The 20437-nt window shown below is 44.5% G+C and overlaps 1 protein-coding gene across 2 annotated transcripts; it reads right to left on the reverse strand.

Annotated features, from left to right (window-relative positions):
* Positions 1-113: 113 nt before the first annotated feature.
* Positions 114-4954, reverse strand: LOC111970064 (serine/arginine-rich splicing factor 3). Of its 2 annotated transcripts, XM_023996560.2 has the most exons (7): positions 4859-4954; positions 3966-4030; positions 3462-3672; positions 2874-3014; positions 992-1030; positions 654-740; positions 114-464 (listed from the first exon to the last, which is right to left on the reverse strand). In XM_023996560.2, exons 2-7 carry the CDS (start codon positions 3970-3972, stop codon positions 437-439), a joined length of 513 nt encoding a protein of 170 aa, XP_023852328.1. In that variant the 5' UTR covers positions 3973-4030; positions 4859-4954; the 3' UTR covers positions 114-436. The 2 variants fall into 2 exon arrangements, with proteins under 2 accessions (XP_023852328.1, XP_023852329.1); XM_023996561.2 differs by lacking the exon at positions 3966-4030.
* Between the last annotated feature and the right edge of the window lie 15483 nt (positions 4955-20437).

The raw sequence follows: 20437 nt of genomic DNA on the forward strand, positions 1-20437 counted from the left end.
TTTCCTTGACCTGGTACTTTTAGACATACAGATACTCAAACACTCAAGTCATGCCAAAATCTTGTACACAAATCTCACAAGTCTGTTTTGGACGATACTGACTTTATATGTACTTACTTGCATTTTTTTTTGGTCAATTTTGGCACTGGAATAAATGTTTGACTAACATCGATGTCTTATATGCTATTTTGAATGAGAAGTTGGTTCTCAAGTTCAGCCCTTTCAGTAACGTATTACACCTGCATACCCACTTATTTACAAAATACAGAGGAAATAGATACCTTGAAAGTCACAAAGAAGCAAATAAACATATTTGATTGTTTAAAAAAGAGAGAAAAAAAGACCAATGACCAGGGGTCATTTATAGTCCATCACATGAAACAACTCGCTAGAGGGATGGCTGTATTTGTTCATCCATCGATTGCCGTGAATCTTCTTACTTTCTCTCAGTAGATCTGGAGCGGCTGTGAGAAGGGGAAAAACAGTTAAGCCAGAATGTTAATATAAACTTTACCCGGAGCATTCATGCGCTCTCAGAACAATGTTAAAGCCATGGTCTGTTACAGTTACATACTAACACAAGTGGTTTCATTGTTATATTAAGACAAGATATAAGATCCTTTGCTCTGTCTCATAAAACCTCTCCTGCTTACCTCCTTGATCGAGAGAATGATCTTGAGGGTTTATGGTTTCTGTCCCGGGACAGAGATCTCTCCCTCTTCCTGTCTCTGGAGAGAGACCTGCATACAGAAGGAACAACAGAATTAACCAAAGCAACCTGCATCTTACTGAGGCCTCTGTTGACAAGAGGATGTCATCGTTGACAAGTTTGTCAGTTACCCTCTGGAAAGCTGTGTTTAAATATATATATATATATTAAGTATGATTCAAAATTGGGTCCTTACGTCCATGCCCAATAATCTGTTTTGATCTTAGTTGCCCACAGTATGGCTGTTCAATTTTACAATAACGCTTACGGTTGTCAACATACCTGCTTCGGCTGCGGCTGAAGCTCCTCCTACGTGGGGATCTGGGGAGGGGGGGGTGACAGGGTGTCAAAAGCAGAGCACAATACATTGGTGACCCATTGATACCAAACCCATACGACACACAAATTACCTGTACTCCCCTGAAGTAAACCCTACAGTCCCCACTGAAAACTAACCCTCAGTGGGCACAAAGTTATAGTCTACACCCCTCCTAAGGGATAAGAATGGGTGACCGCTGATAAGGCATTTGTAATCCAAAATTCAGTCATCACCTCCCCTAAAAGGTCATGGTTAGTTAATACTGCCAGCTGAGAGAATGGCAAAAAAGTGCTTGGGAAAGAAGTGCATTTATACCAAATGGGGAGGGATTAGAAAATGAAGGGTTGTAACATAACTAATGGTAAAACATTGGGTACGGGGCCACTTAATGCTGCAGTAAAATCAAGGTTACATTATGCACAACCGCAAAGTACACACAAGATGGGACCACTGCGACCTAAACCAGGGAGGGACCTACACTTTGGAAGGGGAGGCACTGACCAGAATAGCTCCATTGAACATTTAGAAAGTCACAATTTAATAATTCACATCTCAAAATGTCAGGGTCCTAGACTCACTGGATGCAGAACCATGCCCCTTTAAATCAACGGATTACAGTAATGAGTGAGAAATACCAACCCTATTTGATTCAAATAAAAAAGGAGAACCTTTTTTTAAAAAGCAGCTTTCTCTTCACTTTTAAATTTGTAATCAGCAGTGTACTGTATGAAGCAGGAAAAACTTACTAGTCTTTTGGTTTTCAACAAGCTAGAAATGACGAAGGGGAGGCAGACTGTCGGCCGGGTAGGCAGATTTGGCTGAAAAGGACTGGCCAGATGCTGCGAGGTGATTAGTTGGCTGGCGGATGGGGGCTGGCTGTGGATTTTTCCTGCTTTTATTGGTTAGCCGAAGGCTGTTGCTGGTAGGTTGTAGTGTAGACATTTGGGGACGTAAAACGCTGATTGGCCGAGAATGTGAGGTGGGCCGCTGCCGATTTGGTTAAGGTTGGAGGAGGAGGCTGAGAACTGCATGCGCAGGAACCAATGGGCTGGTGCAACCTGACGACTGGCCATGCCTGGGTCATGTGACACGACAACAGCCAAGCTGATTGGTGCACGCTGGTCAGAGGTCACATGATGCTGAAAGAGGACTAGTTGACTGACTCAGAGGGTGGTGAGAAGAGGCATGGTGATGACTCTGTAACGGGGGTTCATTTTTATTAATATAAATGGTAAATAAAAAGGCAACCTCAATTTGTAACAAAAACAACCAATCTAGCATCATTAAGCTTCCCTCCCACCCCACCGGGTTCATAGATAGGTACTGCTTTGTAATACGAATCACCTACTTAAAAAGCTGGCTGCAATTTTTACACTTTGTCAAATCTTAAAATAATCTTGCAAGTGCACACGGTATAGCACACTTCCAAAACACATTCAGTGCTTCAGGCAACAGTGAATAGCTTGCAATCCAAATTTAGAGAAAATGTGGCAGCAGTAAATGCAAATGTTCCTAACTTGGAATACAAAGCAGCACACTTCATTTCACACTGTACCACCCCCTGGATCTAAAGTTCCCTGGAACTTGTTAAATTGATCAATGATAATGAAGATGAAAACAGCACGTTTTCAGCACCACATCACAGTAACCACTGTAGACTACCATGGAAGCAAGGGTTATCAAACAGTCAGAGCTGAACTATCAACATGGTGCAGAGGAACAGGAGACGCATTTTTTGAAAGACACAGGAACAAACATAAAAGTTTAAATAGGAAAAGGGGAAGAAAGGGATTCGTAGTCTGTTGGGCATTGCTATCATAAAGCCCTGTACGTGAGACGGGTTACCTGCGCCTGGCAGGCGGGCTACCACGACGCCCACGATGTTCATCTCGAGGACGTCTGCTCCATGAGGGAGGAGGACCCCGGTTGCGGGTGCGTTTCTCACCATTGGACAGCTCCACTCGCACACGAGAACCACTTAGTGTCCTGTGCAGATCAATAAGGATGTTACCACGGGTATACTGTTTAACGGTCACCAAAACATTATGGCATACATGGACTTGTTTCGCCACCTGTCGGGTAGTTAAATGGAGGGTGGCAACTGAAATTAATATGTAGTCCTTCCAAATATCAGAGTAAGTGCATTGCTTGGAAATAAGGATCTCCAAGCAAACTAGACTCTGTCATATAGTTCTTTTATAAAGTGAAAAGCACACAGAGAAAATGTGCATTCATATAGCAAAAACAGAAATGTTACTTCAAACAGTTCTGGAATGCATCTAATTTCTTTGGTCAAACAGTCAATCTGTCAAGTATATTGGCATGCAAGGAACGAAAACTTTAGTGATTGCCTCTCATTTCAGCAGTCCTCAATTTCCTGATTCTATCATTCAGTTATTTATTTTATACCAGAAACTTGTTCTTAGGCTTTACCTTCCATCAAGCTCCCTCACTGCGTCTGTTGCGTCCCTTGGATCTTCAAATTCCACAAAAGCAAAGCCTGGGGGGTTCCTTGCTACCCAGACACTGCGAAGTGGCCCATAATAGCCAAAGGACCTCTCCAGCTCTGTCTTGTTGCCATTATTTCCCAGGTTTCCCACATAGACCTTGCAGTCGAGAGGGCAATCTCGGTGCATGGCTGGATCTGTAAAAATATTAAGCAGAATGTATAGAATTCATCAGGTACCACTCACTCTTTGGTATTAGAGTTGATGGTTCACAGTATCTGACTAGTTTTGCTTTCTACAAATCATGCTTCAAAAGGCAGCAAAATGGCCAATCTACAAAGTGAACCTTATATAGACATGAACCAGAAAAGCTAACGTTACATCAAGCAGTTCTGGAACACACACACCTCTAATTACTTGAAATTATTGTGTCAAACATTCAATCTGTCAAGTGTACTGGCATGCAAGGAACGAAAACTTTTGTAATTACCTGCCATTTCAACAGGTCTCAATTTTCAAAACAAAAATTGATACTCCGCAAACGTGAATGAGAAACTGAAAGAAGAATTGTCCATTTAGATTTTCACGTAGTACACATTTTCCACACAACAATTTATATTCACGTAGGACTTTACTATAGTCTATGTTCATAACACGCAGATTTACAAATTTCCCTCCACATACAATTTACAAAGCCACATTCAAACAGCCAGGTGTGTTTATAACACGCAATCAGATGTTTTGCGTCGTTCTGACTGAAATTGAGGTAGGCAACAAAGTGCCAGAAATTAATACAGGGCATAAAGCAAGTGGTGTGGAAATGCATAACACATGGAAATACATTGCGGTAATTCTTCTAATATATAATTGCCATTACAGCTACAACAAAGTAATAAGTACGTTAGAACAAGCTTGTTTTCTGATCCAACGTTGGTCAAAATCGCCCACCCCACACCCATCGTTCACTAAGGTTACTAACTAGCTGCCCGTATGTAGTTATGCAAAATGGCAGAAGCCCGGGCTGGGGCCTTAACGAGATAAAACCCTCACGACATTTGCTTGGCTTGTTCCCTCCCTACTAGTTCACTTTTTTGTTTACGTGCCATGGGCTACGTTTGAGGCCAGAGTATAGCTGCAAATTCACTTAAACATGTGTCAATACAATTACATGTAGTACCGTTGGTTTATCCATTTCAGCTAACTTCACTAACTAACTGCGAAAATACTGAAAATGGATAACGTTACTAGCTAGCTAGCGCTTCGGTGGGCTAACTAACGTTAACTAGCTAGTATAAATGCAAGAGTCAGTAAATATAAAATAAACATTAATTGAAAAATTAAATACATATCACACTCTGCATTATTTAGGTATGTGTTATTTACCGTATTGTAAAACCAACACTAATATTCGATCAGTTTGCAGTCTTCCGTCGAAACGCCTGTCTGTAGCTGCGACATGAGCTGCTAGCTATAATAAAATGGAGACCGGAAATCTTCTTCTGTGGGATTTATATCGCGGTTGGCAACAAACTTTAAGCTGCATTACCGCCACCAACTGGACTGGAGTGTGGACCAGAGACAGTGAAGGTCTACATCTTACCCAACATTCTCTACTCCCTAAGGAAACGAAATATATAATTAAATACTACGTCCCCTGAAGATTTCCCCAGCAGTTCACTTAATCCTGGCTGTTCAACCCCATTGCTCCTCAAATCGAATAACAATCACTCCCTTTCCCTCCCATATTTCTGGCACTGAAATAGAACATGTCCGAGCTGGTCACGTGTGCACCTCAGCCACGCTCAAGGTACTAAACAGTATCATAACCGCCATCGATAAAAGACAGTACTGTGCAGCCGTCTTCATCGACCTAGCCAAGGCTTTCGACTCTGTCAATCACCGTATTCTTATCAGCAGACTCAATAGCCTTGGCTTCTCAAATGATTGCCTCGCCTGGTTCACCAACTACTTCTCAGATAGAGTTCAATGTGTCAAATCGGAGGGCCTGTTGTCCGGACCTCTGGCAGTCTCTATGGGGGTACCACAGGGTTCAATTCTCGAGCCAACTCTTTTCTCTGTATATATCGATGAGGTCGCTCTTGCTGCTGGTGATTCTCTGATCCACCTCTACGCAGACGACACTATTCTGTATACATCTGGCCCTTCTTTGGACACTGTGTTAACTAACCTCCAAACGAGCTTCAATGCCATACAACACTCCTTCCGTGGCCTCCAACTGCTCTTAAACGCTAGTAAAACCAAATGCATGCTTTTCAACCGTTCGCTACAAATATCTAGGTGTCTGGCTAGACTGTAAACTCTCCTTCCAGACTCATAACAAACATCTCCAATTCAAAATCAAATCTAGAATAGGCTTTCTATTTCGCAAAAAAGCCTCCTTCTGTCATGCCGCCAAACTTACCCTAGTAAAACTGACTATTCTACCGATCCTCAACTTCGGCGTCATCTACAAAATAGCTTCCAATACTCTACTCAGCAAACTGGATGCAGTCTATCACAGTGCCATCCATTTTGTTACCAACGCCCCTTATACCACCCACCACTGCGACCTGTATGCTCTAGTCGGCTGGCCCTCGCTACATATTCGTCGCCAGACCCACTGGCTCCAGGTCATCTATAAGTCTATGCTAGGTAAAGCTCCGCCTTATCTCAGCTCACTGGTCACGATAACAACACCCACCCGTAGCACGCGCTCCAGCAGGTATATCTCACTGGTCATCCCCAAAGCCAACACCTCATTTGGCCGCCTTTCCTTCCAGTTCTCTGCTGCCAATGACTGGAACGAATTGCAAAAATCACTGAAGTTGGAGACATATCTCCCTCACTAACTTCAAGCATCGGCTGTCAGAGCAGTTTACCCATCGCTGCAGCTGTACACAGCCCATCTGTAAATAGCCCATCCAACCAACTACCTACCTCATCCCCATATTTGTTTTTTTGTTTTTTTTCTGCTCTTTTGCACACCAGTATTTCTACTTGCACATAATCATCTGCACATCTATCACTCCAGTGTTAAAATGCTAAATTGTAATTACTTCGCCACTATGGCCTATATATTGCCTTACCTCCTTACTTCATTTGCACATGCTGTATACAGATTTTCTATTGTGTTGTAGACTGTATGTTTGTTTATCCCATGTGTAACTCTGTGTTGTTTTTTGTCGCACTGCTTTGCTTTATCTTGGCCAGGTCGCAGTTGTAAATGAGAACTTGTTCTCAACTGGCCTACCTGGTTAAATAAAGGTGAAATAAAAAAATAAAAAATAAAAAATAAAAAATCTACAAGAATTGGGTTACACATCCTACAAAAAAAAGGATTCCTAGAGTGCTGGGAACATGAATGAAATCTGAATAGAAGCTTTGGGTGGATAGGGAATGGCATGGCGAGAGAGATGGGGTTGTTTCGGATGGATTTTAGCCCCTCTGTGGTTCTTCCTACTATCCCACCTTAGTTAATCCCTCAGGCAGTGATAGATATAGGGTTTCTTGAGAGGGTAAGAGATGTTAAGGAAGAAGTAGATTCAGTTGTAAGTGAACATTTAAGAACACAATACTATGCTTTCTTGAATATATTCACAGATGGATCTAAGGACCCTAAAACAGGGAGGACAGGTGCAGCTTTTAGTGTTCTTGAGTTTAAGGTGGCAGTGACAAAAAGATCAGCAAATCTTTTATCTGTTTACACAATGGAGTTGTTGGCCACACTATTGGCTGCAGGGTGGGTGGAGGAGGTGAGGCCAGACAGAGTAGTCATCTGCTCTGACTCCTGTGCAGCACTGATATTCTTAAATTAATTTGTGTGTCGGAAAAGACAGGATGTATTGTATAAGGTTTTGTATAGGGTGAAACAGATGGGGTTATTTGTGATGTTCCTCTGGGTACCAGCTCATGTGGGAGTAGAGGGGAATGAGTAGGTGGATATTAGCGCCAAGCAGGCTCTTAAACATTCTAATGTTGAGATGGAATTGTCAATCAGTAAAGCAGAAGCCAAGGGGTTAATAAGAACAGTGGTTAAAAACAAATGGCAAGAGTTGTGGAACAGGGAGAGAAAGGGAAGACAGGCTATTGGAGGCTATTTTGTAGTTGACATCGCCGAAGTCAAGGATCGGCAGGATAGTCAGTTTTACGAGGGTATGTTTGGCAGCATGAGTGAAGGAGACTTTGTTGCGAAATAGGAAGCCGAGTCTAGATTTGATTTTGGATTGGAGATGCTTAATATGAGTCTGGAAGGAGAGTTTACAGTCTAGCCAGACACCTACTGTAGGTATTTATAGTTGTCCACATATTCTAAGTCAGAACCGTCCAGAGTAGTGATGCTAGGCGGGCGGGCGGGTGCGGGCAGCGATCGGTTGAAGAGCATGCATTTCGTTTTACTAGCATTTAAGAGCAGTTGAAGGCCACGGAAGGAGTGTTGTATGGCATTGAAGCTCGTTTGGAGGTTTGTTAACACAGTGTCTAATTACTCAATATGTCATGGTTAGCTGTTGTCTTCTTAACTTTAACGGCATTTCTCCCAACTCTACCTGCATCCCTGCCACTGGGGAGGTCCTGAGTACTCCACAACATATTCTTAGGGCTTGGGACTGGACTACATCCAGCTTTTTTAAAGATGTCTGAGTAGCTGATCCATATGCTACAATTTCATAATCCAGTGATGACCTTAACAGTGTTAGATATAGAATGGCATTGAAAATGCTATCTGCCACCCACTCCGTTAAAATTTGATTTCTATTTTTAAAATGTAACCTTTATTTACCTAGGCAAGTCATTCCTGACAAGCAACTCATCACATTCAATATTTTCTTTTCTTTGACAACTACTCTGTTAATATGCGCCGCCAATGTAATTTGAGTGTCAAACCAGACTTTTATTTTATATTTGATTTAACCTTCATTTAAACCATACCAGACCCCCAGGAACCTAAACCCTCCTACCCTTTCTAGATTCCTTCCAAACAACCTCCACAACCTTCCTTCTAGAAAAAAACAGCCTGTGTTTTCTCAACTGAAAACTTGAAGCCCTACCTGAGGGACCACTGCTCAACTTCACTAATCGCTTCTTGAACTCTTCTGGCTGTATGGGTAATATTTCTCCCTCTCTTCCACAGTACCCCATCATCCGCAAACAATGACATCCCAATATCATGTCTCACCTGGGACAATACATTGTCAATCATAATGGAGAACAACAGAGCTCCCCACCCTCACTTATTGATTGCCCCAAAATAAAATCCTTTATCCAGTTAACACCTTTCCTCCAACCCCCATGTGATCCAGCTTGATAAGTAGGCCTTCCTTCCACATCATAAACCTTCTCTACATCAAAGAAAAGCGGCTACCACCACCTCCTTATCTGCCTGTGACTTCCATATGACTGACTCAAGGAAAAATACAGGATCCATTGTTCCCCTGCCTTTCCTGAACCCACTTTGATCTAGTGACATTAGTCCTCTTCTCTCCAGAAAGTAAGTCAGCTTTTCCGTTATCATCCTTTCCATACATGAGATGTCAACGCTATCGGCCTATCGCTTGAAGGACAAGTAGGGTCTTTCCCAGGTTTCCGTATCGGCGCCACTACAGCCTGCTTCCAACTTCCAGGCAGTTTCCCTTCCTGCCACACCTTATTGTAAATACCCAATACTTTCCCCATTGCAGTGTCACTGAGATGAGCCATCATGATGTAACACATCTCTTCTTTCCCAGGGGATGTTACTCCAACGTTAGTGTAACAGTATAGCTTCCGTCCCTCTATTCACCCTACCTGGGCTCGAACCAGGGACCCTCTACACACATCAACAACTGCCTCCCACGAAGCATCGTTACCCATCGCTCCACAAAAGCAGAGCAAGGGGAACAACTACAACTACTTCAAGGTCTTAGAGCGAGTGACACCACCAATTGAAACGCTATTAGCGCGCACCCCGCTAACTAGCTAACCATTTCACTTCGGTTACATTAGCTAATGCTCTCTTCATCTCAGCCAACATAAAAACATGTATCCCCACCATCTCTCTCTGATCCAGGACCCCGTATGCTCTCCTCTGACCCTCTCTCTCCCATGCTGAACCTCTTCTGTCAGATTATTTGAGCAATACTCCCTCATAGCTGTACTAATGATCCTCCTTACGACTGCTTGTGCTTGTTTATACTGAATCAGGTGCTTGTAATTATTGCACCTTGTCAACATTTTGAATGCCCTGTCCCAAATATCCATCTCCTCAATCCATTTTCTACTGAATCTTCCACCCTCAATCCTACAGTACACATGATAGGATAGTGATAACTACCCCTTGTAGATTTCTCCAAAACCTCCCAACTTCATCTGCCTGCCACTGAACTTGAGATCCAGAGCAGATTAATTTCCAGTTACTGGGTCAGTCCTGGTTTCCCGGCCATCATTAAGACCCACAAGCCCTTTCTCATCCAGTAGTTACTCCAACACTTGTTCATTTACATCAGTCCATAACCTTCCCCAGAGCATACTATGTGCATTAAAATCCCCACACATTACCAGTTTCCTATCTTGACCTTCTACATTCCCAAGGGTAGTCTCTTTTACATTCCCAACTCTAGTCTCTTACACAGGTTGTAATAGTTCACTAATACGTTACCCTCCCAACCACACCTCTACCACTACATACTCCTGTTCAACTCCCTCTCCCACACACCTATATGGATCACCCTCTTTATAAATGTAGCAAAACCTCCTCCTCCCCCTGCCACCCTATCACTACAGACTGCAACATAACCTTGTAATACAAAATCTAGAGTAGGTTTAAGCCATGTCTCCTGGAGACATATCACATCAGGTTTGGCTGGTAACTCCTCAATAAACTGTTTGAACTCATGTCCATTAGCCATCAAACTTCTGGCATTCCATTGAAGGGTTAACACCATTATGAAAATAAACCAATACATGATTCCTGGCTGGACTGATTCTCAATCTTATTGAGGTCATCCTGTACATTTTCCCATGTCAGTCCTGTGATCCCAAGACACCTCACTGCTCGCTCCACTATGATCTGTATTTTCTTAGTCTTGATTGTAATTCTTCTGTGAAACTGATTGCTGCTGTCACAAACGTAACAACCTATATCATGTCTATTACCATTCTTGTGCTCTCCCACATTCTGCTCCATACATCACGCTCAACCTGCATCCCAATCTGCCCTGGAATACCTGCTCTTCTAGGTCATAATCAAATCAAATTTTATTGGTCACATACACATATTTAGCAGATGTTATTGCTTGTTTTCCTAGCTCCAACCGTGCAGTAGAATCAAACAATTCACAACAATACACACAAATATAAAAGTAAAAGAACAGAATTAAGAAATATATAAATATTAGGATGGGCAATGTCAGAGTGGCATTGACTAAAATACAGTATATACATATGAATTAGCAAAGCAGTATGTAAACATTATTAAAGTGATGTGGAAGGACCACCAGAGGGCAGGCTGGGCTCACGGATGGTAGCCCAACAAGGCATGGGAGACAAGGTAACCAGAGGCAATTAAGCACAGCCGACACTACTAATGAGATATTCTCCTTCCCCTATAAGAGAGAGTATGGAACCAGCAGGGTGGGGGGAAGAACTATCTCTGGAAGATGGCCACCGAGACAGAGGAGCGATCTATGAAGAACCATTAAGACGGTGACAATCCCGTGACTTTTGTTGTAGTTTAAAGACAATCGTATTGTTCCTGTTTGATCTGGAGAAGAAGATGTATGTTTTTTTTTCCCCTTGGGAGATTTTCATTGATTATGTTGGAGTGTTTGTGTTGACCAAATGCCCTCAATATAGAACTGTGTTTAATCAAGAAAACCTACTCCTGACTCGTTTGTTCCACCTTCCCGCTTTCGAGTGACGCCCAATTACTTGGTCCGGTCACATTGGTGGAGAATGCGGGCATTGGGTGGACGAGTGACACAAGGATAAGTGAGTAAATCAAGATTCTTCCAGTAGACCCGGAGGAACCATTCAAGAACGATGGATAACGCCCTACTACAACAATTGATCCCGGCACAGCATACAACCATAGAACTCCTGCAACAACAGCTGAGCCGGCGAGAAGAACCTAGAGTTAAGCCAAGAGCGGCTGCTCACGCCATCTTACCTCGTCTCTCCAAGGAGGATGATATTGAGGCCTTCCTCATGACCTTCGAAAGGACGGCCCCCTTGGAAGAGTGGCCGCCCACAGAATGGGCGAGCGCATTAGCCCCTCTTTTGACCGGGGTGGCTCAGGAAGCCTATTTTGACCTGGATGCCCGCGAAGCTGCGGACTATGGGCGACTAAAAACCGAGATCCTATCCCGGTACCAGCTGACTGCCAGAGATAGGGCCGTAAAGTTCCATCAATGGACCTATACAGCTGACCAACCCGTCCGTGCCCAGATCTTTGCATTAATACGACTGACGAAACAGTGGCTAGAACCTGAAAAGGGAGTAGGACAGGTGATAGAGACTCTCGTAGTGGACAAGATATTGAGGGAATTACCCAGTGACTTAAAAAGGGTTGTGGGGCAAGCCAACCCGTTGTCAGCCGAYGACATAGCCCAGGCGGTGGAAACATATCGGTCTACAGGGGAGTTGTTAAAAAGTGACAAGGAGGAACGGAAGGATTCTTCCAATCCCGTACCACGACTCAACCGGCGCGTCCGCCACCGAAACGTCCAAACCCCCTTCGGAGGTGGGAGAAGTCATCCCCCACACAGCAGGGTCGGTGTTATAAATGTCAGTCTCCCGACCATTATGCCCCACAATGTCCTAGCAAGGACGAGCCCATGGTCAGTCACAGAGTCATCACTGCCCACCCCCACACATCTCGGTTTGAGGGGGCAGGATCAACACTGTTGGTTAGCAGAAATAGCCCCAGCCCCAGAGATTCCAGTTCGAGTCGAAGGACAAGATGTGGTAGCCATTCTCGACTCGGGAAGTATGGTTACGTTAGTAGAGGAGCGGCTGGGGACCTCCGCAACACTGCTACCAGACAAAGTAGCCGTATCCTGTATCCATGGAGACACCCACTATTACCCCACTGTGAATCTGCCTATTCTCACTCCAAAAGGAAGGTGTACAGTCAGGGCAGGGAAAGTGCCCCAGCTGAAGGTACCATTATTGATCGGGAGAGACTGTCCCCTATATAAGGAGCTYCGGCAGATGACGTTATGCACGGGAAGAAGGGGGACAGGAAAAAAGAGAAAACCCAAGCCCGAGGTAGTAGTCCTACAAGGAGACGTAGCTGCGTCCTCGTCCTCTGCAGCAGAGGAAGAAATAGCGACCCAACGTTTACGACAGATATTCCAGGAAACCACCGATGAAGACACCTGTGAAGGGTTATACACAACACAGGAAGGAAGGAGCAACCAGGCGCTAAGGGATATATTTGAAGCTCCATCCGAGGAGGGAACCTGGAAGGGATTCTCATCGGTCACCCCTGAGGGGGATGGGGAACAACCTCCACATCCCTCTACCGAGGTTGATCTGCCCCAGGAATTAAAGGGACAGTTCGGCACCTCGCAGCATAGAGACCCAGACCTAAGGGAGGCCATGAGGAAGGTGAAGGTGATCGACAGGAGGAACGTCGACGGATCAGGTGAGCCAACCCTTCCTTACTATGCAATCAGGCGGGGTCTCTTATACTGGGTTGTACGACGAAGGGGGGGAAACCAGGAATTACTAATGGTGCCTAGACCATACAGGGATACAGTTCTACAGTTAGCCCATTCCCACGTCCTAGGAGGACACCTGGCACGAGACAAGACTATTGACAGAATCATGCAGAGATTCTATTGGCCCTGGGTCACCCGGGATGTGGCCAGGTATTGTAGGATGTTTGATCAATGTCAACGTACAGCTCCACGGCCACACCTACGTAACCCTTTGATTCCTCTCCCCATCATAGAGACTCCCTTTGAACGCATAGCTATGGACCTCGTAGGACCCCTCCCAAAATCCGCCAGAGGACACGAGTACATCCTAGTGGTCATAGATTACGCTACCAAGTTCCCGGAGGCCATACCCCTGCGTAACATGTCGTCAAAKGGAATTGCCAAGGAATTATTCATGATGTTCTCTCGGGTGGGCCTCCCCAAGACGATCTTAACTGATCAGGGAACCCCATTCATGTCCCGGTTGATGAAGGACTTGTGTCGGTTGTATCAGGTTCAACAGATACGTACAAGCATATTCCACCCTMAAACAGACGGGTTGTGTGAACGCTTGAACAAAACGATTAAAAGCATGTTGAGAAGAGTGGTGTCCCRAGAYGGGAAAAACTGGGACATGCTTCTCCCACACTTAATGTTTGCCCTGCGAGAAGTACCCCAAGCGTCCACTGGATTCTCTCCGTTTGAATTGCTCTATGGCAGACCCTGTCGAGGGATCCTCGACTTAGCCAAGGAGACCTGGGAGACCCAACCATGCCCCTTTCGATCCACAATAGAACATATTACCCTGATGAGAGACCGCCTGTCAGCAGTGTGGCCCATAGTCAAGGAGCATATGGAGAAGGSACAAAGGACCCAAGGCCGGGCCTATGATAAGTCCGCGACCCCCCCGTGAGTTCACCGTGGGAGAGAAAGTGATGGTGCTCGTGCCCACGGCCGAACATCGCTTGCTGGCACAGTGGAGAGGGCCCTACGAGGTAATGAAAAGGGTCTCACCGGTCAATTACCTCATCAAGCAACCTGATAGAAGGAAGAAGGTCCAACTCTATCACATAAACCTGTTGAAGACRTACCATGGAAGAGAGGAGGAGGTGRCTTTGATGGCCCTGGAGGGAAAAGGAAAAGAGGAGGCTCTACCACAGGTGCGCCGTGGTCAAACTCTCCTGCCGGAGCAGTCAAGACAGCTAGACAAGCTGATTATGAAYTTCGGTCGAATATTCTCTCCATTCCCAGGACAAACAGATGTCCTGTTYCACCATATCCACACTGAACCCRGCAAGAAGGTGCATATCCACCCTTACAGGATTCCTGAGGCTCGCCGAGTCATCGCTAAGAACGAGGTAAGGGAGATGTTGAGGATGGGTGTGATCGAGCCAGTGAGTGGTCCAGTCCCATAGTCCTGGTCCCCAAATCCGATGGTAGTATGAGACTCTGCAACGACTTTAGGGCCGTGAATGCCATCTCTACATTCGATGCGTATACCATGCCCCGCATGGATGAACTCTTGGAGCGCTTAGGAAAGGCCAAGTTCATCACCACCCTGGATTTGACGAAGGGATATTGGCAAGTGCCGGTGGCTCCGGAGGATCGCCCAAAGACTGCCTTCGCCACACCAGAGGGGCTTTTCCAGTATGTGAGGATGCCCTTCGGACTGCATGGTGCCGCTGCAACTTTCCAACGCCTCATGGATGCCATTCTACGGCCCCATCAAGAGTATGCAGCGGCGTACATAGACGATGTAGTTATCCACAGCGAGGACTGGGATAGTCACCTCCTGCGATTACGGGCGGTGCTCGTGAGTTTGGAAGCCACAGGGTTGACGGCCAATCCAAATAAATGCTGCCTGGGCCTGTCCGAAGCGGAATACCTGGGGTACACCGTGGGGAATGGGAAAATACGCCCACAGGCAGAGAAGACCAGGGCAATTCGGGACTGGCCGCGACCCCGGACCAAGCGGGACGTTCGGGCCTTCTTAGGGATAACGGGATATTATCGCCGTTTTATCCCGGGATATGCAACCATTGCCAATCCCCTCACAAACCTCATCAAGAAAAACTTGCCAAACCAGGTAGAGTGGAAAGACGAGACGGAAGAGGCCTTTCAATTGCTAAAAGATGGCCTGTGTTCTGATCCCGTCCTACAGGCTCCGGACTTCTCACAAGAGTTCATTGTGCAGGTCGACGCCTCGGATACGGGGCTCGGGGCCGTACTAGCGCAGGGTAAAGGCGAAGCAGAGAAGCCGATTCTCTTCATAAGTAGGAAGCTCAGCGATCGGGAACAGAGGTATGCTACCGTAGAGAAAGAGGCCTTAGCCATTAAGTGGGCCCTCGATTATCTCCGGTACTACCTACTGGGTCGGAGGTTTGCATTAGTTACTGACCATGCGCCCCTCACGTGGATGGCTGGTAAGAGAAACAATAACAACAGAATAGCCAGATGGTTTTTGTCTTTACAACAATGTCATCCACAGGGCCGGATCGAGGAACGGGAATGCAGACGCGCTGTCCCGAGACGGTGCGTCTGGCGCCCGACCCTCCGGTTCGGTCCTGAGGGGGAAGGTATGTGGAAGGACCACCAGAGGGCAGGCTGGGCTCACGGATGGTAGCCCAACAAGGCATGGGAGACAAGGTAACCAGAGGCAATTAAGCACAGCTGACACTACTAATGAGATATTCTCCTTCCCCTATAAGAGAGAGTATGGAACCAGCAGGGTGGGGGGAAGAACTATCTCTGGAAGATGGCCACCGAGACAGAGGGCTATTCTATGGATGAACTCAATTAAACAGTGACAATCCGGACTTTTGTTGTAGTTAACAGAACAATCGTATGTTCCTGTTTTGATCTGGAGAAGAAGATGTATGTTTTTTTCCCCTTGGGAGATTTTCATTGATTATTTTAGTTTACAATTGGCTCATTCATCCCCCTCCTCTCCCCTGTAACTATTCCCCAGGTCGTTGCTGCAAATGAGAACGTGTTCTCAGTCAACTTACCTGGTAAAATAACGGATAAATAAAAAATAAAATAAAATGTTGGAGTGTTTGTGTTGACCAAATGCCCTCAATATAGAACTGTGTTTAATCAAGAAAACCTACTCCTGACTCGTTTGTTCCACCTTCCCGCTTTAGAGTGACGCCCAATTATTTGGTCCGCTCAAGTGACTAGTGCTCCATTATTAAAGTGACCAGTGATTCCATGTCTATGTACATAGGGCAGCAGCCTCTGAGGTGCAGGTTGAGTAACCGGGTGGTAGCCAGCTAGTGATGGCTATTTAACAGTCTGATGGCCTTGAGATAAAACTGTTTTTAGTCTCTTGGTCCCAGCTTATATGCACCTGTACTGACCATGCCTTATGGATGATAGCGGGGTGAACAGTCCATGGCTCGGGTGGTTGATGTCCTGAATCTTTTTAGCCTTACTGTGACATCTGGTGCTGTAAGTGTCCTGTGGGACCCCTGTGTTGCGGATCAGCATAGTGGAGTGTTGTTTCCTACCTTCACCAACTGGTGGCGGCCCATCAGGAAGTCAGGACCCAGTTGCACAGGGCGGGTTCAGACCCAGGGCCCCGAGCTTAATGATGAGCTTGGGGGGGGGGGGGGTACTATGGTGTTGAAGGCTGAGCTATAGTCAATGAACAGCATTCTTACGTAGGTATTCCTCTTGTCCAGATGGGATAGAACAGTGTGATGGCGATTGCATGGTCTGTGGATCTATTGGGGTGGTATGCAAATTTAAGTGTGTCTCGGGTGTCAGGTGAGGTGGAGCTGATATGATCTTCCACCTGTCTTTTCATAACTGAACAACTCCCACACGCCACACTATGGACCGGAAATCCTTAAGCAGTGTGTGACGTATGTACAGAGGGATGAGAGGAGGGAGGCTTTGTGCTGCGAATAAAAGCAGGAGCCTTTATTAGATCTAGGAAAAAATGGATTGAGGAGGGAGAACAGAATTCATCCTATTTCTTTAGACTTGAGTAAATTCACTCTACAAATAACACAATCCATAAGTTAAAAATTGGTGTTATTACAGATGACCAAAAATTAATCACTACATACTGTAGCAATTTTTACAGAAAGTTGTATAGCTCTACGTACTGTCAGGAATCCACAGATATGTTTTTTCATTCATTGAATAATGTTCACTCTATCAGTGATATAGAATCTAAACAGTGAGATGAACCCATCAAAGTTGAAGAGATTATAGAGTCTATCAAACATCTAAAGAACAATAAATCACCAAGTGTTGATGGAATTACATCAGAGTTTTACAAATTATTACCTGAACAAGTAGCTCCCTTCCTATTTGAAGTCTTTTTAGAAAGTATTAAAAACAATGTTCTCCCTCCTACAATGAGTCAGGGGTTAATAACACTGATACCTAAGCCTAAAAAAGAAGTGGTGCTCATTGATAACTGGCGTCCAATTTGTCTTCTTAATAATGACTATAAGGTATTAGCCTTACTAATTGCAAAAATAATTTAAGAAGTCCCGAATGCAATCATTGATGAAACACAGTCTGGCTTTATGAGGAACAGACATATTTCTAACAATATCAGACTAGTATTAGACATACTTGACTACTAATAACCGAGGATAGCTTCATATTATTTTTTGATTTTTATAAATTTTGACACAGTAGAATATCAGTTCCTGTTCCACTCCCTTGAGAGACTTGGCTTCTGGGATTTTTTCTGTAAGGCTATTAAAACTCTCTACACAAATGGTAACAGCTCTATCAAATTGAAATATGGCACCTCACTGAGATTTGAGTTAAAGAGAGGAATTATGCAAGGTTGTCCTATCTCTCCGTACCTCTTTTTATTAATCACCCAACTTCTTGCAAATTATTTAAATAATAGTCCTGCACAAGGTATTTCCATAGCTGGTAAATAAATTATTATAAGCAGGCTGGCTGACGATACTACACCTTTTCTGAAAGACGCTAACCAAATTCCCATATCGATCAATGTGATACAATCCTTTTCCAAAGCATCTGGTCTATATCTTAACATCAATACATGTGAACTCATGGCTGTCAAAGATTGTGTGACACCTTCATATTACGGTATTCCAGTAAAAGAAGAACTTACATATTTAGGCATAACCATTAAAGGATCAGAAGTCTAGAGGCTTACTAAATTTTAACCCTCTTATTAAAAAACCCCAGAAGAAGCTAAATCAATGGCTACAGAGGGACTTATCTTTAAAAGGAAGAGTCCTAATAACCAAGGCTGAAGGTATCTCTAGACTAACATATGGCGCTCTATCTTTATATCTTGACAGTAAAATAAGATTTTCAACTTTCTTTGGAGAAACCGTACCCATTACATTAGGAAAACTGTTGTAATGAACACTTATGAGAATGGTGGACTGAACTTTAAATAATACTTTTAAGATCAATTGGATAAAACAATTCCTAAGAAGACCCACTTCTATCTGGAATTTTATTCCTCATCATGTCTTCTCTACTTTGGTGGCCTTAACTTCATGTTGTTTTGCAATTATAATATTGACAAAATTCCAGTGAAACTTTCTGCTTTTCATCGGCAGGTTTTCTTATGGTCCTTAATTTATAAACACAATTTTTCTCCACACAGATATTATATATGGAATAATCGGGATATATTGTATAAAAATACTTCTTTGTTTTTAGAATATTGGTTCCGAAATAATATCCTATTGGTGAGCCAACTGGTAAATGCAGAGGGTCTTTTACTCAGTTATAAGGAATTCTTATCACTTTACAAGGTCCCTGTAACACCTAAAGATTTTGCAATTGTTTTAGACGCCATTCCCTCATGTGTTGCTCTGTTATTCAGGAACGTGTCAAGACCTGACCCTCAGAGCCTACCTTCTATTGACCCCATTTGACTCATCAGTAGGAAAGATTTGTTTGGTCTTTTGGTCCATTCAACAACAGAGCGATTCGAACCTTGTTTCAGCAGGATGTTGTATCTATACCTTATGACATGCCTTATTGGAATGGATTTATTGATAATATTTGTTGGAAAAAAGTTTGGATGTTGCCACACACATACAGTGGGGAGAACAAGTATTTGATACACTGACAATTTTGCAGGTTTTCCTACTTACAAAGCATGTAGAGGTCTGTAATTTTTATCATAGGTACACTTCAACTGTGAGAGAAGGAATCTAAAACAAAAATCCAGAAAATCACATTGTATGATTTTTAAGTAATTCATTTGCATTTTATTGCATGACATAAGTATTTGATACATCAGAAAAGCAGAACTGAAATATTTGGTAATGAAACCTTTGTTTGCAATTACAGAGATCATACGTTTCCTGTAGTTCTTGACCAGGTTTGCACACACTGCAGCAGGGATTTTGGCCCACTCCTCCATACAGACCTTCTCCAGATCCTTCAGGTTTCGGGGCTGTCGCTGGCAATACGGACTTTCGGCTCCCTCCAAAGATTTTCTATTGGGTTCAGGTCTGGAGACTGGCTAGGCCACTCCAGGACCTTGAGATGCTTCTTACGGAGCCACTCCTTAGTTGCCCTGGCTGTGTGTTTCGGGTCGTTGTCATGCTGGAAGACCGAGCCACGACCCATCTTCAATGCTCTTACTGAGGGAAGGAGGTTGTTGGTCAAGATCTCGCGATACATGGCCCATCCATCCTCCCCTCAATACGGTGCAGTCGTCTGTCCCCTTTGCAGAAAAGCATCCCCAAAGAATGATGTTTCCACCTCCATGCTTCACGGTTGGGATGGTGTTCTTGGGGTTGTACTCATCTTCTATTCCTCCAACACGGCGAGTGGAGTTTAGAGCAAAAGCTCTATTTTTGTCTCATCAGACCACATGACCTTCTCCATTCTCCTCTGGATCATCCAGATGGTCATTGGCAAACTTCAGACGGGCCTGGACATGCGCTGGCTTGAGCAGGGGACCTTGCGTGCGCTGCAGGATTTTAATCCATGACGGCGTAGTGTGTTACTAATGGTTTTCTTTGAGACTGTGGTCCCCAGCTCTCTTCAGGTCATTGACCAGGTCCTGCCGTGTAGTTCTGGGCTGATCCCTCACATTCCTCATGATCATTGATGCCCCACGAGTGAGATCTTGCATGGAGCCCAGACCGAGGGTGATTGACCGTCATCTTGACTTCTTCCATTTTCTAATAATTGTGCCAACAGTTGTTGCCTTCTCACCAAGCTGTTGGTATTGTCCTGTAGCCCATCCCAGCCTTGTGCAGGTCTACAATTTATCCCTGATGTCCTTACACAGCTCTCTGGTCTTGGCCATTGTGGAGAG

This window comes from Salvelinus sp. IW2-2015, linkage group LG11, assembly GCF_002910315.2.
Source record: "Salvelinus sp. IW2-2015 linkage group LG11, ASM291031v2, whole genome shotgun sequence".
NCBI lineage: Eukaryota > Metazoa > Chordata > Actinopteri > Salmoniformes > Salmonidae > Salvelinus > Salvelinus sp. IW2-2015.

What these genes read in the sequence shown, in the direction of transcription:
- LOC111970064 (XM_023996560.2), bottom strand. An exon ending in TTCAGCCGCAGCCGAAGCAG is followed by an intron (nt 741 to 991) that starts GTATGTTGACAA and finishes TTCTGTATGCAG; the next exon opens with GTCTCTCTCCAGAGACAGGA. An exon ending in TCATTCTCTCGATCAAGGAG is followed by an intron (nt 465 to 653) that starts GTAAGCAGGAGA and finishes CCCTTCTCACAG; the next exon opens with CCGCTCCAGATCTACTGAGA.